Below are 24,890 nucleotides of genomic sequence, written 5' to 3'. Positions count from 1 at the left end.
TAACACAGATAGTATATGAAGTGGACAACCGAGTGAATGAAGATTGTAATTCTCAACTGCATATTTAGCACGAATTCTAATATATTACGTGATGTGCTTTAAATAGGTGGTATTAATTTCTACATGAAAGGGAAAATACCCTCTTTCAAAGTAGTAGAGCCCTAAATACTTTAATGCCGTTGTTAGTTTAACATAAAATATGCCTTATTTTTTTTGGTGAAAATATGAATCTCATTAAAATCAAACATAGTACACCATACACTTAACATACTTCATCATAAGCTAAGCTACTAATCTAGTACATTAATGTGTTGTAGCCAAGCCTTACATTTCATGTTCCCCTTACCAAAATCTCCTTTGTTCACTCTAATTTTAATCAACTGCTGGACTCCTTTCACAACTCTTCGAGGGTGAGTAATGTAATGCTCCAACCTACATTTGTTCCTACAGTCCCAAATGCTGTATATGAGACCAGAAATTGCAACCATTACCACCTGCTTTTTCAGCAAAGATCGACACCTCCAACTAATAATCCAGTCCATTACATCTCCTTGCCACTGAACCTGCAGCCAATGCTGCAATTGTATCAGACACTGCAAGCTAAACAAGCAGTCAAAGAACAGATGTCTGTGTGTTTCCAAATGCATTCCACACAGATAGCACACACCAGCAGTGCTAACACCAAATTTTTGCAGTCTATCTTGCGTTAAGAAATGTTGTTGGACGTAAATCCAAGTACTAAAGTTGTGCTTAGGCAAGCATACTCTATTCCAAACCATAGGTACCCAATCCTTCTTTGAACAAGGACCAAGTAACCACTGATACCCCTTCTGAATAGAATAGTTCCCATCCCAAGCTCCATTCAAAAAACCTGGCTTAAGAATATCCTTAACCTTGTAAATCTGTCTCCACGTCCAACTAGAGTTCTGAGTAGGTTCATACATCCACCATTCACTTTGCTTTATATAAATGTGATGCACCCATTGAACCCAGAGACTCTCCTTCTTACTATGGATCCACCACGCATATTTGCCTATCAACGCAACATTCCACAGATGGCAGTTGATTATACTTAAACCACCCTGTTCCTTAGGTAAACAGCAAGTCTCCTAAGCAACAGGAGGAAAATGCTTATACTCAGCATGCCCAGCCCATAGGTAGTTGCTGCAAATGCACTCCACCTTGTGAATGACACCTTTTGGTGAAGCTGCACATTCCTAGGGTCATTGTGCAACTGTTTCTGGATACTTTCCAACAGCAATTTAGCAACCATGGCAGTATTCTCAATATCCCCATATCTCCCATTATTCAGCTTCTTCAGAGGGTGCTTCAGATACTTAAGCTTTTTGACCAACTGAAACATATAACAGCCATAAATAGGTTGTCTCCAAGTCTCAGTGACTATATTCTTAAACTCAGCATGTTTCCCCCACATATTAAAATATTTAAAAGTACCCTTCCTTCTCTCAATATCCTCTCCTAGCTCAATCAAGCAAGGACTATGATCATAAAGCCCCTCAGGAAGGAAAGTAACAACACCATTAGGTCCATTCAAGATCCAATCATCATTTGCCAGAACCCTGTCAATCCTACTATAAACCCTAGCATCACCCTCCTGTTTATTCTTCCAGGTGAAATAGGCACCTGTAGAGACCAAGTCATACAAGCCACACACATCCACACAGTTCTGAAACCCTTTAACCTCAGCATCACTCACCTGAGACCCAATCCTTTCATCCACATACAAAACATTATTAAAATATCCCATTACAAGCCAAGGTCCATGGACATTAGCTTTAAGAGCAATCATAGAGTCCCAAAGAACAACTCTATCAGAATCAGCATTGCACCTATACACCAAAAAGCAAGTCCATCCAAACCCATTCACCAGATTAGTAACCTGAGCATGAATGACCTGCAAATCCTTCCTAATGCAGTTAACCATAACCTGTGAGGAATCCCACAACAACCAGATTCTACCACTATCTTTTACCTCACTATTATCAATTATTTGCCAGGGACTACTAAACCCAGCTTGTATCCTATCTTTATTCTTTATTTTGACCCTGGTTTCAACCAAACCAAACAGGCTTAATTTATTAATATGCAAGAATCTCCTAATATCACCTTGCTTATTCCATTTATTAAGGCCTCTAACATTACAAAATCCTATATTAACCATTTTGAATGATTGTTGATCTCCCCTTCCCCATACTATTCAATAAACTTTGCCTCAAGGACTGCTGAATTACTTCAAGTACAGTAGGGCCCCCCCTGACTGCTTCCCCTCCCTAATCTAGACATACGATGAACCAGACTAGCTGGTGAAGCCATCTCCTTGCCTCTGAAAGGGATCGGGGTAACCAGCACAGGAAGGTTACTCTGTGGCAGAACCACTGCTTCCTGCACAGGCTCCACACATTGCACATGAGCAACCTGCACAGGAACATCAGCTGGCTTCACAGGTACCTGAGCTTTAGGCCTCCAAACTTTCTGAGCAGGTTTCTTACGAACCTCAGCAGCACGCTTCCTACACATAGCAGCATCATGTCCAATGCCAGAACATTGAGAACATACCAGGGGTTTCCATTCATAGGAGACCTCCTGCAACTGCACCACATCCTTATCATCAATGAATTCAATCTTATCAGGTAGAAGATGTCCCAATTTCACTTCCACCATGAACCTGGCATACTCCAAGTATTCCTTCTTCTCAGTAGCACGATCAGGTCTAATAGGTGTACCTATCATGCTAACTATCTTAGGTAATGCTTTTCCCCAAAATTTAAGGTCCAAATTATACAATCGCACCCAAATTCGCACCAAATCAGGTTTATCCTTCACACACTTCACATCAGGTTGCCAATCTATAATAATAAACGGTTTATTATCAAAGAATAGCTGTTCAGATTGAAGCACAGAATCCTTATCCTCTTGTTTACTAAATCGAACAATACAAACACCATTAGCTTGAAAAGCAACTTTATCAATCGATAAATCCTTCCAAATTCTTCGAACATAACCATCCATAACATGATTAGGAGGATTAGCTCCCAAAACAAAGCAGAATACAGACGAAGACCAGAACTCAAGCTCACCTTGGACGTCCCCTGTTTCAATTTTAACGCGAGGTTGTTCCAATGGTGTACCAGTTTTCGCGCCAACCGTCTGCCACTCCGTTTCAGTCGTAACAGTAATCTCCGGTACTGCACTCACTTCCTTGCTCAAATTAAACGATCGTAATTCCGCTGTCTTAGAACTCTCGGCTGCTGTAACTTCAGCAGCAATCTCTCTTAATTCTGTAATATGTATTGTATTACTACTATTTTTGTGTTTATTAGTTGATGAACTAGTATTTTTTTTGTTTTTGTGGATTATTATTATTATTTACATTCCTTCGATTTCTCGCCATTGTTGAAGAAATTGTGGAATTGTAAGCTTTCTCTCTCTACTCGCTTTCTCTCTTTATAACCGATTCACTTCAATTTCTGGTTTGAAAAATATGCCTTATTTTTAGGGTATATGGTTTGAAAAAACAGGCTGTGACAGGCCAGCATAGTTGCGACCATTTGCCATGTGATATTTAGTAAACATGTAATCCTTCGTTACAATTACCGCATTTTTACATTTGGAACTTGGTGTGATCAGTAGTCCGTGGTTTGTGCTATCTCCCAATTTTAACCAGTTTACCAACGAACTTCCTCTGTTTTACGGTGTTGTTTGGAAATGTGATTTGAGCCACCCCCCCCCCCCCCGTAACACTTAAATTCACAATCTTACATTTCCTAACTTATGCTGTTACAGACCCAAGGATGTAGCTCGTCACAAAGCCGTAGCACACATGCAGCCTGTACCATGGCTGTAACACCTCCTACACCGATTAGGCGTTTGAAACGGTCTAGAGCGACATTCATAAATGCCGACCATTCAGGAAGGAGGTATAGTTTACAGTGTACAAACCTTTATGGGTGGAAGTTAACAAGTAAGATATTTTACTCTATGCACTGTCAAATGCAGCAATGTACCTGAAACGCCTCTACGACCGCGGCCCAAGAGGCAAAAGAGGACCCGAGCCCGCCGACAAACAGGTGAATAACATTTTCATCCTGCTATTTATGTTACTGATGTATCGTTATAAGAAAGTGTAAAACTAACTCCTTTGGAGCTACTATTTGCACAGGCTTACCTGCAGCCCACGTTGCACAACCATTGCCTACAGACCAGTTGAGACTTCCACAGGGTCGAGTTTGTACTAAATGCAACGCCCTAAAAATTGCATATGAATCCCCATTATTCTGCTGTGCTGATGAAACAATCCACTTGCCTACAAATGCATTCCCTCCTGCCTTAGTACGACTATATACTTCTCCTGACGAGGATGCAGTTCATTTCCGGACATACGCAAGAATGTATAACAACCTCTTTGCCTTTAGCTCATTTGGTGGAGATTATATAGCATCCACTGAGAAAGGTATTTATGTCTTTCAACTTCATGGCCAAATCTATCATAACGTACTTAAATTGCTTCCCGATAATTGTAAACCCAAGTATTTGTAGCTATATTTCTACGATGGCCAACATGAAGCGTTGAATCGCATTTGATGCTTCCCAGAAGTTAGAGGGGATATCGTTAACTCCCTTATATAAATTACACATAACAATCCCTATGCACGTTTCTTTCGATCCCTAAGAGAACTACCCATTAATGAAAATACCCAGATAAGAATTCACAGGAATACTGTCCTACCAACGGGTGTATAATGCACCCACGTCTGATGAGGTTGTTGTTATTTGGACAGATAACTCGTCATCTAGGGAATCTAACACCCCACACATAACTGTCACTACGAAGGATAACCAGTCCCATCGAATAATGCATTACTATGGGTGCTACGATCCTTTGCAGTACCCATTACTTTTCCCATACGGAGAGTGTGGGTGGGTGCAAGGGCTTCAAAAGCTAAACCTAAATGTAGCCCAGAAAGGGACCAATGTTCATAACAGGGTACCTTCTGAACTTAGCCAGACCGTCGAGTGCCTGTTAGAAGATGAATCAAACCGTATGTAACCTTACCAGTATAACTTACTTACGTGTTAATAGATTTTCAGTAAGTAGTAATAAGAGTGACATTTGCATTAGCTAATTGTTTATGCATGTCAACAACAGGTGCTGTACAAATATATGGCCCAAAGTCCAAAATCGTTTCATGCCGCCGGTATTATTGTTACAAAATGCAAAACCGCCCCGGAAACATGCTGCTTAGGACAAGACGGTGTTTTTAGCAGTACGTGGTTGACATGTACGTTAAGATCGAAAACACCCGCCTTGATTATTTTCGGAACAATCAAGAAACGATAAGGGCTGAGTTATACCAAGGAATTCTTGATACTGTTGGGGCAGGTGAGCATCGTGCGGAAACATTGGCAAGCGAGTTATTTTGCCACCGTCTTTCTTGGGAGGACCCCGGGACATGAAAAAGAGATATCTGAACTCAATGGCTCTTGTTCATAGTTTTGGGAAACCAGATTTGTTTGTCACCATGACGTGCAATGCTAACTGGCCTGAAATAAAAGAACAACTAGCCTCAGGAGAGGAGGCACAGAATAGACCAGACTTAGTAGCTAGAGTCTTCCGTGCTAAGCTTCTAGCGCTGAAGAAACAAATTATAGAAAAGCAAATCTTTGGCGAAGTGGCTGCGTACGTATATGTAGTTGAATTCCAAAAAAGGGGTCTCCCTCATGTCCACTTCCTTATAATTTTGAAGGATGGGTATAGGCTGAAATGCCCAGCAGATTTTGACAAATTTGTTTCTGCTGAAATACCGCCTATGACAAACCCATCCCTTCGTAAGTCTGTGCTTAAGCACATGATACACGGTCCTTGTGGCAATCTTAATCCTGCATGTTCGTGTATGAAACATCCCAACACACTAGGGTGCTGCAAATTTAATTACCCAAAGCCCTACACGTCTGATACTATAATTAATGGTTCTGGATATCCGGACTATAGGAGGCGCAACACAGGCGAGGTGGTTGTTATATGGAAGCACAATATGGACAACAGATGGGTTATCCCTTATAACCCATACTAATTGGCACTGTTCGACTGCCACCTGAATGTTGAAGTCTGTTCAACAATGCACGCAGTGAAATATTTATATAAGTATATATACAAAGGCCACGACAGGGTATCCTTCAGTTTAGCTGAAGGTGAAGAACCTCAAGCAGTAGATGAAATTTTGCAATACCAAACAGGCCGGTGGGTATCTCCATGCGAAGTAGATTGGCGAATATTTGGTTTTGATCTATTTGAGACACAACCACCGGTGATGATCCTGCAGGTGCACCTCCCAAACATGCAGACAATACGCCTGAGGCCAACAAATAATTTGGCTGATTTCATTGCTGATGAAAAAAGAAGCCGCACACCCCTAACTGAGTTTTTCAGGACAAGTGCAACCGAAGGATGCCTCAAACTGTTGTACGGGGAATTCACAGAACACTACTGTTGGGATACTGGGTCTAGAACTTGGGAAAAAAGGAGGAACAAAGTTATTGCAATTGGCGGTGGTTTTGTAGCACCAGCCGAAGGTGAAAGGTTTTTCCTAAGGCTGTTGTTACTACACATCCGAGGTCCCACCTCGTTTGAGTATTTGAAAACGGTGGACGGATACGTATGTGCAACGTTCCAAGAGGCAGCCTTGCGACACAGATTGCTTGAAGAAGAGGATGCCGCCGAATTATGTATGGCAGAGGCGTGCGCAATGCAGATGCCTATTGCACTTCGTCGCCTTTTCTCAACATTGCTAATTTTCGCCTAACCAAAGGACCCATCTTTGTTATGGAGTACACACTATGAATCGTTGTCAGATGATTTCCGATTTCAATTTCCTGACAACCCACTAAAAGTTAGTCAGCTGACAGCTCGTGCAGTCGAGAGGTATTTAGAAGCTATGGGAAAGACAATGGCAGAGTTTGGGCTGGATCATCTAGATACCTGTACTGATGATGACGTTCGACCCACTAGAGATATAGTTGATGCCCTAGATGCAGCAATACCTGAAGACTGCAGATTGTGTAAATCACTGTTAAATCCAGCTCAGAAAGAAGCATTTACAACAATTATGGAACACATACAGTCCTCGAAACCAGGGGCATTCTTTATAGACGGACCGGGGGGGCACCGGTAAAACTTTATTATACAAAGCATTGTACGCTGAGGTGCACATGATGGGAGAAATTGTCTTGCCTACAGCATCTTCAGGAATAGCTGCAGCTAACATACCCGGCGGGCGAACAACACATTCGCAGTTCAAAATACCCTTGGAATGTGACATATCTCTGGCATGTGACGTCTCCAAACAAAGCAGCCTAGCTGCATTGATCCGTGCAACAAGCTTGATAATTTAGGACGAGGCTTCAATGTCAAAGCGCCAGAATATTGAGTCTCTAGACCATCTTCTTCGAGACTTGTGTGACCCAAACCAGCTTTTTGGGGGAAACGTAGTTGTATTCAGAGGTGACTTTCGGCAAACACTTCCTATTCTACCTCGAAAATCACAGCACGAAGTCGTAGAAGCGAGTTTGTTCAGCTCACACCTCTGGCTAAGGCTTATTAAGTTTAGCCTGACTGAAAACCTCCGTGCTAAAGATGATCCTGAATTTGCAAAGTTTTTACTTGCACTTGGCAATGGCGAGTTACGGACAAAACAGTTTGAGAGCATTGAACTACCGGATGGTATTGTCAAAGTTCTGGACCAGTCAAATCCAAATCCAATTGCTGGTTTAGCGGCACTTGCATTTCCAGAATTAGAACTTGGGACATTTGACTCCAACCTATTTACAGATCGAGCTATTTTAACACCCTTAAATGACGATGTTGATGCCATTAATGACGCTCTAATTGACCAGTTCCCAGGGCAATCTGTAACGTACACAAGTCACGATTCAATGTTAGATGACACCTGTGCGTCTATCTGCTTTGAGTTCATCAACAAATTGAATCCTGGGGGAATGAGTTCTCACAAACTTATACTTCAAGAAAATTGCCCTGTTATTCTGATTCGGAACCTCCAGCCATCATTTGGCTTATGCAATGGCACACGACTGATATGCAAGAGGTTTTTACCAAACACAGTTGAATTTGTCATTATGACTGGGCAAAACAGGGGAGATATCGTGCTGATACCACGGATCAAACTCCGCCCAGCTCCTTCAGCTAACTATCCTTTTCAATTCCAGAGGAACCAGTTTCCATTAAAGCTCAGCTTTGCAATGACAGTCAACAAGTGTCAAGGCCAAACTTTAAGCCAAGTAGCTGTGTACCTACCTCGCCCGTGTTTCTCTCATGGGCAGCTATATGTCGCACTATTCAGAGCGCGGAAAGCAAAACAAGTTACAGTTGTCGCAGCACCAGGCCCACAAACAGTTCCCGCTACCTTCGCCAGAAACGTCGTATCATATGAAGCTCTAACCCTTGCCGGAATTGTATCACCTACTACCACTTAAAGGTAAACTACTGCTGCTGACTTCCTAACTAAACATTACATCTCTTGACGGATTATTGTTAGGAATTTAATCACAGCGAATATTAACGGTTTTTACTTGTATTTTACAATAGGCTTTGAATAAATAAGCAACACTGACGTTGTGCACCTGGAGCTACACACTTCCTGTACATTATCTATGCCTTACTATGCATAGCGCTGCCATGTGAAAAAATGCGTTACCTCAGCTTTGATTGGACCAGCGCTATTTGGTGATGAAATCCCAGCTCAATTGTTTAGTTGCCAGATGTGCCAGCTGCTATAATCTATAGTCCAATGGACGATGAATTAGCTTTTAGAAATATGCATGCCTAAGCAACAACTAAAAATGACAGTGCTCTACTAAATATTCTCTGTGCTAGAAATTGAACAATTAGGCTATCCGCTAAATAGATGTTAGATTACATAGAATGATTATGTGAAAAAAGACCTTCTCCTCTATGTAAACCAAATATTAGATTTAATATTAAGGGTGATATTTTGTGAGGAAGTAGCTTTTAATGATTCAATTCCAAAAAAGGGTATTTTAATCCTAAATAGATGGTATCTCAACAAAGTTGAACGTAATTATACATGTATATGTGTACAACTACTTTCTAATCATACTCACAATATCTAATGTAGTAATGCCATTATAACCTATATATTTGTCATACAAACGTAGAATTACTAATATCCATCTCACAACGATAGGACATAGAACTGCATTATCTTATAATAAAATATAATAATTCAATCAAAGATAAACTACACGCAAAAAAAAAGGGATAACTGGACAAAACAAATTAAAACAACTTATATATTAAAACAAGGCAAAACACACAAAAAAAAGAATAAATAAATATATACGAAATAAAAAAAAAATCAATAATTTTTGGTAAGATACGCCTTGTTAATTGTTAGTCATATATGAAAATTAATAAACTACTTATTTTTTTTGGTCAAATGTGAGCTTTTTCATTAAAATATCCATCAACAATTACATCATTTCAATACATTTCAACAGCTAATACTTGCCTTTCCTATTACATAGTTAAATAGTATCTCTCATTCTCAGCCAAATACTATACTCAATACTAGCAGGGCACTGCTCCTGCAGCATCATTTTTACACGCATACATACAATTCTTTGTATGTCCTTCACCAAACTCTCAGGTCTCCTGACAACCAGATCAAATCTGCAAGAATTCCTCTCCATCCACAGAGTGTACCATGTAGTAAATTGTACCAGTCTGCGAATACTCTTCAGAATAGGCATACCCTGTACATTTCCAGTAAATGCATTACGCAACCAGTCATCCAGAATGAACCCCACAGCCCTGCTGTACTCACACTGAGCAAACAAGTGCTGGTGTGTTTCAGGCTCCTTTTCACAGATGACACACATACTACTCCCACAAATATTCAATCTATGCAATTTATCTCTCAAGTTCAAGGCCTCCTGCTTAATCATCCAGCCTATAATGGAGTGTTTGGGCACAAACCAGCTATCCCAAACCTCCTTGTACCACTGTACAGGAGGGTGCTACCCCTGCAACAGTTGGTACCCAGTCTTCACAGTATACCCCTTAACATCCAAAGTCCACTGACTCCCTACATAACCCATAGCCAACAACTTCCTTGTTTTACATATATTCGTCCAGTTCCAATTGGAATCAGGAGGAGGTTCATATGAACTCCAGTCTTGTCCTTTCAAATAAACATGATCCACCCACAGCACCCACAGTTGATCAGCTTTTGTATAAATCCAACTCACTAATTTACCAACACTTGCAGCATTCCAAAATTCAGCATTTTTTACACCTAACCCCCCTTCCTTCTTGCTAGTACAAATAGTAGACCAGGCAACAAGAAGAGCTCTATTATATTCAGTACCTCCATCCCAGAAATAGTTCCTATACACAGCTTCAATTCTCTTGATTGTTGATTTTGGAATCAAGAAAATAGAACCCCAGTAATTGTGCAATGTATTCAGCACAGAGTTAACCAGGGTGAGTCTCCCTGCATAGCTCAACTTCTTAGCCCCTATACTTCTTACTCTAGCCACAATTCTCTCCACCAGAATAGAGCAGTCTTGTCTAGAAAGCCTCCCTGGTTGGATAGGAATTCCCAGGTACTTAAATGGTAGGTGACCTTCTCTGAACCCTGATACCTGTAATATATCCTGCTTAACAGTAGCATCCACTCCACAGAATACCACTTCAGACTTGGCAGGGTTTACCTTTAGCCCAGAAGTAGCAGAAAAAGTAGAGAATGCCCTCAACAGCAGCATAATGGATCTAGTGTCTCCTTTACAAAACAATAATAAGTCATCAGCAAAGAGTAAATGGGTTAACCTCAAAGCTCTACAAAGTGGATGATATCTAAAAAACCACTTCTCAGTTGCATAATCCAAGATCCTAGAGAGATACTCCATACAAATTGTGAAGATCAATGGAGAAATTGGATCCCCTTGCCGTAGCCCTCTTTTATCAGAGAAGTAACCAAACATTGAACCATTCAAATTAAGGGAAAAAGGAAGTAGTTGTAATACAAGTCATCACCAGGCTCCTAAATTTATCAGGAAAGTTCATTGCCCTCAGCATCTCATCAATAAACGACCATTCAATAGAGTCATATGCTTTTTGGAGGTCTAGTTTAAACATACACCTAGGAGAAGAGGTACTCCTATGGTATAGCCTAACCAGATCCTGACAAATCAGAATGTTTTCTAGGATACTCCTACCATGCACAAAAGCTCCTTGATTCTTGCTGATTAGATCAGGCAGGACCCCAACCAATCTCTTGCACAAAATTTTTGAGATGGTTTTATACAAGACATTACAACAGGCAATTGGCCTGAAATGCTTGACAGATGTAGGTCTATCCATCTTAGGAATCAAAGTTATAGAGGTGGCATTGATTTGAGTAAGAAGTTTGCCAGTGTCAAAAAAGTTTATGATAGCATCACAAACCTCACCCCCTACTATATCCCAGGCATCTTTGAAAAACATGCTTGTGTAGCCATCAGGCCCAGGTGATTTGTCCTTGGGAATGCTAAACAAACATTCTTTAACTTCCTCAGCAGAAACTGGTGCATTCAATAGAGTCCAGTGATCAGTAGAACAGCATTTCCCACGTTGAACCACATTAATATTCACATGATCCACCTGACTATTAGATCCAAGAAGGTCCTGATAGTATTCCAGGAAGGCATCTTGTATCTGAGCTCCATCAGTACATAAAACCCCATGCTGGTTCTCAATACAAAGGACCTTATTTTGCCTTACTCTTTTCCTCATAGCATTGTGAAAATAAGCAGAATTAATATCACCCTCCAGTGACCATTGCAGCTTGGCTTTTTGAATCAGAAAACTATCTCTAGCTCTCTGAAGATCCCTCAACTCCTGTGCCACATGACATTCCTGTTGGACTAACTCAGTATCTCCAGGCCTAACCACCAACTCTCTCTGGAGTTTATCAAGCAACATACCAGTCACATTAAAACTTGTCTCAATATCAGAGAAGCAATGCTTATTAAGTTGCTTCAGCTCTGGTTTCAGTTCCTTTAATTTCTTCACAAGTTGAAACATTTTGGTCCCATCTTTCTTCCTATTCCACACATTAGCTACACAAGGCTTGAACACCTCAGACTGCCCCCACATATTAAAGTACTTAAAATTTCTCCTGCATTTGATATCACTAGTCCTATCAACAAGAGTACAAGGACAATGATCAAAAAGTCCTTCAGGGTGAAAATGAGCATTATAGTGACCATAAACTTCCATCCATTCAATATTTCCCATTGCTCTATCCAGCCTACTGTAGACTCTATCCTGTGGTATTTGCTTATTAGACCAAGTATACAGTGCACCAGAGGCTTGAATATCATCCATACAACACAATGAAACACATTCTTGAAACTGCTCCATTTCCCTTTCAGTAGAGCTTCCCCCTAACCTCTCTATTGGGCTCAATACAGTATTGAAGTCCCCTAGCCAGAGCCAAGGTTCAGCACAGTTGACAGCAGTCTGCTTCAAAAAAATCCCACAAACTTTGTCTCTCATCAACCCCATTGAAGGCATAAATCATGGTTAACAAAAATTCCTTGTCATCTGTTCTAGATATAACTTTCATATGAATATGCTGAGCACTGTAGGAAAGGAACTGAACCTGAAAACACTCAGGCTTCCAAAAAAATCCATATCCTCCCCCCTTTGTGCCAACTACTATTGGTAGATACACTCCACCCCTCACACAGGTTAGTGCACTTATTCAACAACTTGCTAGGCTTTATTTTTGTTTCCAATATTCCAAAAAGAGCTATTCCATTACTCTGCAAAAACCATTTGACCGTTTTATGTTTATTAATATCATTTAGCCCCCTAACATTCCAGAACCCAATATTATGCATCTAAAACCAGTGGAGGGGGATCTTTTCCATTCTGCACTACCCCCCCCCCCCCCCTTTGGAGTAGCCAGTTTGTTCAAGGCATCAATAAAGGTAAAAGGACCAGAGCCTCCCTTTGCCCTATACCCTGCAAAGCTCTCATGTCTACTCATTCTCATGATATGTCTAGCAGGTGTAGATTTCACCACACTAGCTAGAGTAGGGAAAACCTCAGGTGTGAATATAGCAGCAGGATGCTCGAATACTGTGTTCTCTACAGGCTTCTGAACAGGCCTCCATACTTTTTTTGGATGCACCTTAGGTGGACCTGGTTTTGACCTAGGCTTTGCTTTCCTACAATGTAGTAAACTGTGCCCCAACCCTTTACAGATAGAGTAGGACACAAGTTTCCATTCATACTCAACTCTAACATCAACCACATTACCACCCTCATCCAGAAACCTAACTTTTTCTTTCAGCACCTGATCAATAGTCAGCTCAACCATAACCCGAACAAAACTCAGTCTGGTTTGTCCTGGGTAGCAATATCCTTCCTAACGAATTTACCCACTAGTCCTGCAATACGAGGAAGGCAATCTCCCTAAAATTTCAGAGGTATACCATACAGTTTCACCCAAACAGGCACTTTATCAACTTTCTCCTTAATCAAATCAACATATTTTGACCAAGGTCGAAGAATAATAGGTTTGTTTTCAAAAAGATAAGGCCCAGAATTCAGCAGATTATCTCTCTGTACTAATGTTTTAAGTCGAATCAAAAAGACCCCATTCTCCATAAACGAGACTCTGTCCACATCATATTGGTCCCATAATTTGTAAACATAGTCCTCAACCATCTCCCTAGGAGGGTTAGCACCAAGAACATAACCATACACAGTAGTGTTCCAGAAATCTACCTCAGATTTGGTATCTTCAGAAGTAAACTGCAGCAGGTCAGTCAGCTCCTCATCCTCCATAATAGGCTCCATAATCGGCACATCCTTTCCATTCTTCCTCTGCTTCCATCCCGAGGTGTCTACACCATCCTCAGACAAATTCAGCACCGGTATCCCTGTGATTTCAGCCATCGTTTTGGTCTTAGTTGCATCCCCCGAACAAGGTACAGGGTTACCCCTGCCTGATACAGGTTTTTCTCCAGCTGATGGAATTCCGGTAGCATCCTTTGCAGGCGTAGGTGGCTTTCGTGTTGTTTTAAGTGTTTTTGTTTTTGTTTTTGATGAAGATGATTCAGGTTGTTCACTAAAAACCATGATCGCCATTATTAATTACTCAATTTAATGCAGAATTCTATGAACAGTAAAACTAGGGTTTAGGGTTTAAGTTTTCGCAAAAATCGCTTTCTCTCTCATCTCTTTGTTTGATTTTTAATAAACTACTTAGTTTATATACAATTTTATACATAAATAACCGTTTACGGTACAGTCAAATATTATTACTAATTGACAATTCCACCCAATAAAGCAAACTTACCACAATAAATAATTGATTTAGAAAGTACAATAGCTCTACATACCACATATATACAACTACCCTCACAAAATCCTTCCCTTAATACACTCCAACACTCCATAGGTCATAGGCATAAGGTTAATGACTGTAGCATAGTACATCAATGTGTCCCTCTATCAGTAAAACAATATACTAAAAGTATAAACCACACCACTCCTCAATACTGACCTTCATAAAAACAAGTAAAGCAAAGCTTTCAAAAAAAAAACTAACTGGAAAAATTGTCTGTGGTATTACGATCTTCCTTCGACAGGAAACAATTCTAAATACCAACTGTGAAGGGGTAATTTCCTTTAGACTGCTTTTACTTGCAACTATGTGTATTACTAATTTATTGTTTACACTTTCAGCTTTTGTAATAAAATGCATGATTATAATGGCAGCTTTTCAATGATTAGCTTTCTAATATTTTATGGTTATGCTATAGAGAATCCTGCATCAATTGTAACACCCCCATACTTCAAGTGCCTTACCAGGACCACTCAGGTATAAAGATGCCACCATCTCGGTTACCCGAGGCATGATAATCATAAGACAATAACGAAACAACATTTAAATGGTATAACTTTAGTGAAAAGTACAATCCAAAGCCAAATCCCAAAATACGGGTACAAGTTCTCAAACCAGCTGTCTAATCAACTAAAAGCAAAGTTTATTAAACTACTAAGCTACAGCGGAAGACTTCTATCGTCGACAAAGGCACATCCCAAAGAATCCCATGTGACTCAACTCAAACTCGCTCACAATTACTTTGCTCACCATCCCCGAATGGATCACCGCAGTTTTAAAAACAACAACCAGGGTCGATTAATCACACAACTTATATACATCAACAATAAGATAAAATGCAGACTTACACCATCACACACACACAATCACACCAGTCCCATCAATCTCAATCACCGATCATCTCCATCGGACCCGACCGCCACGTGGGGGACCGCAGCCGTACCCACCAAATCCCCGCTCCTCATATTGAGCGAATTCCCTGGTCATTAATGTGCACATCCCCTTCCGTGGTGGGTTCCACGAAGGGCGAAACTAGGGCGTGAAGCCACTCCCGCAAGTGACTCCACTCAGCCGAGAACGCATCTCGAGAACTAGAGACAAACAATCACAATCACAACCGTCACAATAAAATTACGATATTAATCAAACAATCAATCTCAACACATCAACAATCACTATGAGACTAATACTGAGTAGGGAAACCCTACCTGGAAAGCACAACAGTCATACGGTATCAACAACTATATCAAAAAGCCTCTCCTACAAAACCTCCTCCTATCATACAAACACATAAACACTACCAAATCATAATCTACACAAAACCCCCAAATCCCCATATTAGGGTTTAACCAACTTAAAGGAAATACTGTAAAAACGGTACATAGATCTTACCCTCGACGCAAGGATCTCAACGGTATCACGAAAAGTGAAATCCGACCTTCCAAACTCCGGGATTTGCTAACAACTCGACAGAGTAAGGCCTACTCGATAGAGTACCCAGAGACTCATAAAACCGTAGTATTACAGTCTTCCCTCCTTAAAAAGAACTTCGTTCCCGAAGTTCAACCCATACTAAAAAACAAACATACTAACTCGATCAAGACACAACAACGTGACTAAGAAATCTAAACAAAACTCCAACCCAAACATGAACTCGTAACACCAACTCCACTAACTATTCCTACCTCCACAACATGGCTCACGATATCGTATCAACTCCATTATATGTCTCTCAACACTAACTCCATACACTACCAACTAGCTCCGTAATATATCATCCAGAGCCAATCCAATATCAAAATACCCATAACATCAAACGAAATGTTACATTCTACCACCCTTGAAAGGAACTTCGTCCTCGAAGTTTACTCAGACTCATAACATCATCCTCCAGCTGTCAACACTATATAAAATATTCTCACACTCTGAAGCATCACATTACTACAAGCACGACCATGACCTTTAACAAAATCAACCACAACATGAATCAACCTTTTATTCGACATCAAGACTCAAACTTCCAAATATATTACCTTATGCACACCCATCAAAATCTCTTTTATCGCATCCTACTCCTCTTAAGATAAATGTTACGTCCTCGTAACTCACTAATACTAAATCCTAGATATATTTTTTCATTATCCTCATCACCGTCGCATGTCAAAGATAACCACCTATAATCTAATAACTCGCCATGCATATATCCAAGGCTCTCTTACTTAAACATTTCTCATACCTCAACTCATTCGGCACACCACCTAACCTATACCATAAAACTCGTAGCAAAAACACCATACTAATTCTCCATTATTACTGCAAAACAACATACCTCTCTATGTAAAGCACCTATCTCCCAAAAGCATAACTCACGATCCACACTCGTTACGTTTCCTTTCACTAGATCCTCAAGTTCTTTTCTTTCATTACCGCAAAACTCATACACAACTTAACATGACACTAATACCCAACACCCTACACTCACTGTCCCAAAAACTGATTATGAACCAGCGTCCAGATCAATACAACACATGTTCCACCAATCACTTACCATGACTATGTCTAAAGCCTCATCTTAAAACAAGATCACAAGTATTGTAACAACTTCTGAAAACTGTGTCCCATCAACAGAATGTCACTATACCATGACAATAATGAAAACATATACAACTCTCTTTCATATCATACTCTACTCTCATTCCAAAACTTAACTGGTAAGAAACATTAATAAACAAAACAACTGTCTATCTGTACAAACTGAAACTCACAGGAAGTAACATCAAACAAAACAACAATCTATGTATGACTGGTCTGTACTTTCGAAACTCGAATCATAATCATCCCGCCTACTCCACCACAACCAGTGACGGCATCACAACACCGCCACCAACAACCACACCGCAGTGCGAAAATACCCGCATCACAACACTAAATATCGTGCCCGGATCACCACCCGAGGCACCACAACCACATCGATAGTCATCACAATTTACACAATCCCATAAGCACTGACTCAACATAACTTATCGGACAAGAAAAACTTACTCAAATCCATTTTACTAAATCACAAAGCAACATATTATATGAATTAAACAGATAATAACCTCATGAATATCATCTCTTTACCACATCACGGAATAACATATATCATGAATATATACAAGTATAACCAGTCAAGCCAGATCAATCAAATTATTACCTTTTTGAATATCATTTAATTAAATTACCGTGTCCAACATATATTACAGAACATTCAGATAACAGCTTTATAACTATCACACCATACCACTTCCCGTGAGGTCAGAACCTCACACAAACATTTATACATATCATAAACCCGTAATCACATCCAACTGGTCAGTCCTAATCACGTAAGTTACCACTCAACCAAGGTTGCTTGTCGTCCGAGCTTAACTCGCATGCTCCTCATCACATTCTTCCATTCGCATAACCAACACCTTCTGCCATACATAACTATACAGCTAACACTCACTATGAGAAACCGCCTCCTAAGACTATGTCTTATGCTTCCTCATAACCATACCTATCAATTCAATCTTTACAAAATCAGCCTCTTTAGAATTGCCATCTTTCCTATTTATCATTAACCTTAACCACTAGCGACAACACCTCCACACAACTACCGATCGTACATCAAACTTCTTACACTCATCTCTAAACATCGTCGTTTCTTCCCTATCTTTGGTTATCATCCCCAATAACGAGCATCAAATCCATCAACAAAATTACCTCAACATTATTCCCAATACTATCCTTATTTGTATCATCATCTAACTCTCCACCAAAATCTCATATCCTGCAGATATTCTACCAACTTCTTACTTTCCTTAATTCCTCAAAACTCAAGACTAATCTTGTTGTTTCGAAGCTCCTGTATAATCATTAATTCAATTCCTCATGATAGTATCATGCATCTTGACGATTCCTTACTTTTATATCACATAACTCTGGTGACCATTTTCTTAGTTTTACTCCCCTCATGCTTTTCTTTTTACACTCGACTAAAGCAATTAACCATTAAACTCCTTATTACTTCTTCCTAACTCTTTAGTGCTCCGATCACCTTCTCATTGCTCCAAAATTCCAATCCCATTATTTTTTATCGATATTATCTCACTCTTCCTTACCATGGGTCCCCTCTCATCACTCCACTCACTCACACTTGTCACTAATTCGTCCATAAAAATCAACGTTTAAAGTTCAAACAATTACATCTCCCTTTTTACATCTCTAGAAATCAAAATTCTTTTTATACCGTTAATTGCCCAAGGAAATCACACATTAGTTTCGTCTCTCGATAACACAAATTTCCAAACTCAGTCACTATCTGCAAATCCACGTCGCGACATGTCTCCATTAAGTTCACTATATACCACTCTTCTCAATTCCTCTAAAACGACCTTTCATTACATATATTCTTACTCAAAGACTATTTTTCTAACCATCTCCCTCCATAATTCGTTATACATCTCAGGTTGCTACTATCCACATCCTTTCTTTCAATCTTTTCATTCTCACGTTCTTTAAACTTACATCACTCTTTGCCCACATTCACTTACTCTTACATTACTAAACACATAATCATATCACTCATCCCGTCTCACAAAACATGCTCTATGCCTCAATTAAGCCATACCAATCTCCCTTTTCTTTTTCCACTATCTATCACAACACATAGAACTCATGTCCTCCCACTGAACTCCTACTCACCACAGGTGCCACTCACTACACCATAAGATTGGGTAACTTACGCATCAGGATCAACATACATGTAAAACGGTGCATAAAGAAGTAAAATAATACCTTTGAATTAAACATAATATGCAACGAATGTCAAAAGATAAGCATATGACCCAAAACAGGGGTCACTAGATCGAGTACAGGCCACTCGATCGAGTAAGTGACTTACTCGATCGAGTAGGTGAAGATCAGAAGCACGTAAAACAAATTAACAGGGCCACTCGATCGAGTAACTGACGTACTCGATCGAGTTCCCCCTACTCGATCGAGTACCAAGGCTACTCGATCGAGTACCTACGCATTTCTCAAAGACTCCCGATTTTTCGTAAATGCAGTCATAACTCACTCATTTCTTGGTCGTTTTGGGCGTGTGACCTATCGTTAGAATCGTAAAAGAACAAGCTATCACCTCCAATTGGAATCAGATTAAATCATTTATGCATCTCAAGTTATAACAGTTTAAAGACAACCTCTTTATAATCGAAAAAAAACATAACTACTTGATTTTACTTCCAAACAACTTAAACGACAACAAGGTAAACAAAACAACCCAATACTCATGAAACCAGTAGCCCCAATCACATATTACTATTTTCGAAAGCAAAGCAACAACATTCATCATGCACTACCCACATGCTTTTATTCTATAGCCTTTCGTAAGACAAATCATACTCATACATTACAAATCCTATTTCCATGTTACTAATACAACAATATTACAAATACACTTCGTCACCTAAACATATTCATAATCACAAAATTCGTATTCTCATGCTATTGCCACTCCATCTTTTCCAATCAATTCATCCATTTCAACCACATTCTTCATACAACATGTACATATGAACAATAGTAGGCATGTATATGAAATCATTATATAAAATTACACAAACAAGATTATGTATAATCATATCACCTATGAACTACTCCCTTTTTCCACCACATTACTCATCATTCTCATACACTTTTCTAACAATTCCAACCAGCATTGTAAACCAACTATCATGCAACATGCTTTCAATCAACAACAGTTCTATATACTTCACCAACCTTGCATTCACAATCTCAACCTTTTACGCCAACATCCAACAATTACAACATACATCATCACATCCACATACGAACTAACAAGCATCACATACGACCTTGACATACACCCCCCATGTGACCGGTTCAAAATTGTAGGGCAAGTTCGCGACTTTAGGACGTCTCCCAAGCCTTTGCATTAGCTCCTACAACCTTTACCCCGGGTTCATTTTAATTGACTCCTTATATTCATTAGATTTATTGGTTACAGGTTTCAGGATTGTCGCTCTGATACCATTTGTAACACCCCCATACTCCAAGTGCCTTACCAGGACCACTCAGGTATAAGGATGCCACCATCTCGGTTACCCGAGGTATGATAATCATAAAACAATAACGAAACAACATTTAAATGGTATAACTTTAGTGAAAAATACAATACAAAGCCAAATCCCAAAATACGGGTACAAGTTCTCAAAACAGCTGTCTAATCAACTAAAAGCAAAGTTTATTAAACTACTAAGCTACAGCGGAAGACTTCTATCGTCAGACAGTGGCACATCCAGCAATCCCATGTGACTTAACTCAAACTCCGCTCACCATTCACTGCTCACCATCCCCGAATGGATCACCGCAGGTTTTACAAAACAACAACCGGGGTCAGTACTAATCACACAACTTATATACATCAACAATAAGATAAACAGACAGCTTACACCGTCACACCCACACAATCACACCAGTCCCATCAATCTCAATCACCGACTGTCCATTGGACCAGCCCTGCCAGTGGAGGACCGCAACCGTACCCACCAAACCCCCGCTCCTCATATTGAGCGAATTCCCTGTTCATTAATGTGCACATCCCCTTCCGTGGCGGGTTCCACGAAGGGCGAAACTAGGACGTGAAGCCACTCCCGCAAGTGACTCCACTCAGCCGAGAACGCATCTCGAGAACCAGAGACAAACAATCACAATCACAACCGTCACAATACAATTACGATATTAATCAAACAATCAATCTCAACACATCAACAATCACTATGAGACTAATAGTGAGTAGGGAAACCCTACCTGGAAAGCACAACAGTCAGACGGTATCAACAGCTGTATCAAAAAGCCTCTTCTACAAAACCTCCTCCTATCATACAAACACATAAACACTACCAAATCACAATCTACACAAAACCCCCAAATCCCCATATTAGGGTTTAACCAACTTAAAGGAAATACTGTAAAAACGGTACATAGATCTTACCCTTGACGCAAGGATCTCAACGGTATCACGAAAAGTGAAATCCAACCTTCCAAACTCCGGGATTTGCTAACAATGCGATTAAAGCGAAGAACGTACTTTGTTTTCTCTCTTGATAGTGATTAGGTTTTGAAAAAGTGTTTAAGAACAATGACGGAAGTATTATATACCTTAATCGCATAATTAACAAAACCCGAGAAAACATCCCCCGTAAACCGGCTACTCGATCGAGTAGCTGAGGTACTCGATCGAGTGCCCCCTTACTCGATCGAGTATCAAGGTTACTCGATCGAGTACCCAACAGGTCAGAAACTATCTTTAAAACGCAACACACCCTTACTCGACAAAGTAAGGCCTACTCGATAGAGTACCCAGAGACTCATAAAACCGTAGTATTACATCAATGGTGTTCATGCTATTTCTGTACAAACATTTAGCCTTGTTTAAATTTAAGGGCTTCTAAGTTCTAATGGTGTTAGAGGTCAAATCAGGTTACCCTTGTTGCTCTGTTTAATACCTGCCAGTGTACAATTGTCAAACTGCTTAACAAGGCTCTCTTTTAGACCAACAACAGTGAGATACAGGTAAACGGGTTGTCGAACAATATAACATAGGGCAAATCCAAATATAAGCCTGTCGCAGTTGAAATCTAAACTTATCGCAAGTAAAAGACAATTCTCCTTTCAACACATTCATTACATTTACAGTATCCATACTATATTGTTCTTGTATGTTACGTGATATTGGAAACTATCATACTTTCAGTTAAAAATGCACCTTCATATGACTGGAACTCAAGCGTTCAAGCGTTGTTGTTATATTTCAATTTGCAATCCGATTATTTAACTAACCATGCTGCACTTCAAAAATACCCAAAAAATATGCATTTAATTTACCTGAACACTTGCTTACATTCTCGCAATGTTGCTTTCTATGCAGTGCACCGTCTATCATGACTGAAGGCAGAGTATATTTAGATGAACTGAACAACAACAGCACAAATTACAGAGTCAAGGTTAAGGTTTTGCAGAAAGAGAAAGCCCAAAAATCTGCAAGGGATGTCCTCTATCAGACGGTGGTGCTGCAAGATGATAAGGCAAATAACGTGTTTATTATATTGTATATATCTTCCATGCCAATTTTATAGGAATGCCACAGTGTGTTATTAATTATCAGTTATCAATATGTTATTTGTGTACTTAAGTTGTCTATATAGCTTTGTTGTATTTTGTCTCCATTGAGTTGGTTATGTGAAACCTTTAAGCCCAGCTTACTTTACGTTTGGTGGGTGCTTTCATGCAGATGTCATTGCGTTTCTATTGTTGTGTTTACAAGAACCCAAATAATAGCCATCGTTCTTTGCGATTTGTAGGCGACTACTATGAACACTACTTGCCATATTTCAAAAAAATGTTGTGTGTTTTTTTGTTTGTAAAAACCGCAATTATATTTCTGAGTTTGAGAGCCCTCTGTACAGGGTTAGAAAATGCGGGGGGTTCTATTTGGGGATCCGGTTGCAGCTCACGTAGAAGCGCTCATGTGCAACGGGGTATATGAAATTGCAAATGCCCCAATCAGGCAAATGCAGGACCAATATAGGCGAGATCCTGCTGAGGTGCCATACATAATGGGTTTTGGAAAGCAGACACTCATCCGCCCACTTGCAACTGCACCTGAGGCCTTACTGCCGGAATACCAGAATGTTTCTCAAGTACCAAAAATAGCAACACCTTATGACATATTTGGTAAATATCGAGTGTGCAGAATGACTTTGCTTACTTACATAATGTTTCTGTTTATTAACAATAAATAAATGATCCTACCAGACATTGCTGGAATCATGTTGTATGTTGAACCAGCTGCGCGCGAAGTTGCCTCCAAACAAGGTCGCAAAAATACTGTTAGAGAGATGGTTATTACTGACCACAGGTAATGCTTGTCACATTTTTGAAAACATACTAGACATATTGACCTCCCAAAAAACTAACACTACCATATATGGCCCAGTACTGAACAACCAATTGTAGTCTCAGCCTGGAAGGATCTTTCAAAAAGCGAATGTGATAAGCTGGCTTCCTTGGTCGATAAATTACCTGTAGTTGGCTTCACAACTTTACGGGTTTCCAGCTATAGAGGTATAACCTATAACATTGTCATAAGGCTTATCATGTTCCAATATTGCTGCTGTATTAAACTGAGTATCATGCAGGCTTCTCATTAACATGCACCATGTCAACCGTAATCAATATCGACCCTACAGGTCCTAAAATAACTGCCCAGATAGAATGGTATGATCCCTTCAGCTATAAACCTACAACATTATTTGCCAACTTCATCTTCAATGTTTAGTTAAACACCACCACCCTTACTAATCACAGTTATCTTCTGTAGGGGGAGCCGAAAAAGAGACTTCCTGAAAGATTTACAGTCAAAAATTTACCAGGTCAGGGACCCTGACACGCCTACCCCTCTGATTACGTTGGGTGACCTCACCAAAAAAAAGGTATAAGAAAATAGCCTGCGAATGATCATCTTACGACAACACTATGTTAAACCTCCTCCACACTACTTTGAGCCTGTGAGTGTATACACAACCACGTGCACACTGTACAAATTATACTAAAACCTGTGCACACTCGATATTGAATTGCCCTTACGTCCACTGTTTCACCTTCGGAATTTCGTGTGTAATTGCATCAGGCAAACAAGAAGACACTTCAGGATGAGCGGTACAAGCTTAACGTCACAGTGGCAAAAGCAGATATGCAGAAATTTAATGCCTACTTAGGCTGTTCAAACTGTGGTAAGCGTACTGACTATGCATCCGGGGAAACGTTCAAGTGTGAAACATGCACTAAGGATAGAGTTATGTCAGAGCCAAGGTAGTCTACGTCACGTTTCCTGTAAATGACACAATCAAACTGCCTCATGATCAAACACGTATATGTTAATAATTTATAAAATTTAAACGCACGATTACTTTCAATTGTGAAGTCTATGACGTCACTGGACAGATGGAAATAACAGCATTCACAGCAGATACAGTGGCAATGTTCCAGATGTCGGCCGCAGATATTATCCATATGAGACATACGGTATGTTATCAAATTTAAATAGCGTTTGCACTTATGACACTCTAGAGCACTCTCCAACAGTCATACCAAATGACCTTCCATACGTGAACAGCAGGCAAATTAACAGCAACGCCATTTAGAGCCCAATCATTAAAATCTTAACTACGTCTTCTCAAACAAACCTCTGACAAACATTCAGAATGTCAAAAATAAACATATGACATTGGGGTAGACCAACTAAATTAGATAAACAGATAGGCTGGTTCAGCCAGACTAATGATTTTACATCAAAACATAATAAAACATATATGTTGACTTAAAAAA

The 24,890-nt window shown here is 39.8% G+C and overlaps 5 protein-coding genes across 5 annotated transcripts; 3 read left to right on the top strand and 2 right to left on the bottom strand.

Moving 5' to 3' along the window:
* Positions 1 to 290: 290 nt before the first annotated feature.
* LOC141640443 (uncharacterized) lies at positions 291 to 944 on the bottom strand. Its single transcript, XM_074449247.1, has one exon. The coding sequence runs from the start codon at positions 942 to 944 to the stop codon at positions 291 to 293; it is 654 nt and encodes a 217-aa protein (XP_074305348.1).
* A 128-nt stretch (positions 945 to 1,072) lies between these two features.
* On the bottom strand, positions 1,073 to 2,182 carry LOC141640442 (uncharacterized). The gene has a single exon (XM_074449246.1). It carries the CDS (start codon positions 2,180 to 2,182, stop codon positions 1,073 to 1,075), a length of 1,110 nt encoding a protein of 369 aa, XP_074305347.1.
* A 3,313-nt stretch (positions 2,183 to 5,495) lies between these two features.
* LOC141640441 (uncharacterized) lies at positions 5,496 to 6,092 on the top strand. Its single transcript, XM_074449245.1, has one exon. It carries the CDS (start codon positions 5,496 to 5,498, stop codon positions 6,090 to 6,092), a length of 597 nt encoding a protein of 198 aa, XP_074305346.1.
* Positions 6,093 to 6,137: 45 nt separating this feature from the next.
* LOC141640440 (uncharacterized) lies at positions 6,138 to 6,821 on the top strand. Its single transcript, XM_074449244.1, has one exon. The coding sequence runs from the start codon at positions 6,138 to 6,140 to the stop codon at positions 6,819 to 6,821; it is 684 nt and encodes a 227-aa protein (XP_074305345.1).
* A 601-nt stretch (positions 6,822 to 7,422) lies between these two features.
* On the top strand, positions 7,423 to 8,508 carry LOC141640439 (uncharacterized). Its single transcript, XM_074449243.1, has one exon. It carries the CDS (start codon positions 7,423 to 7,425, stop codon positions 8,506 to 8,508), a length of 1,086 nt encoding a protein of 361 aa, XP_074305344.1.
* Positions 8,509 to 24,890: the final 16,382 nt, after the last annotated feature.

The sequence above is a fragment of the Silene latifolia genome, unplaced genomic scaffold (assembly GCF_048544455.1).
Source record: "Silene latifolia isolate original U9 population unplaced genomic scaffold, ASM4854445v1 scaffold_79, whole genome shotgun sequence".
NCBI classification, from domain to species: domain Eukaryota; kingdom Viridiplantae; phylum Streptophyta; class Magnoliopsida; order Caryophyllales; family Caryophyllaceae; genus Silene; species Silene latifolia.
The sequence above is the reverse complement of the archived record's forward strand: the minus strand, read 5'-3'. Positions and strand labels throughout refer to the sequence as shown.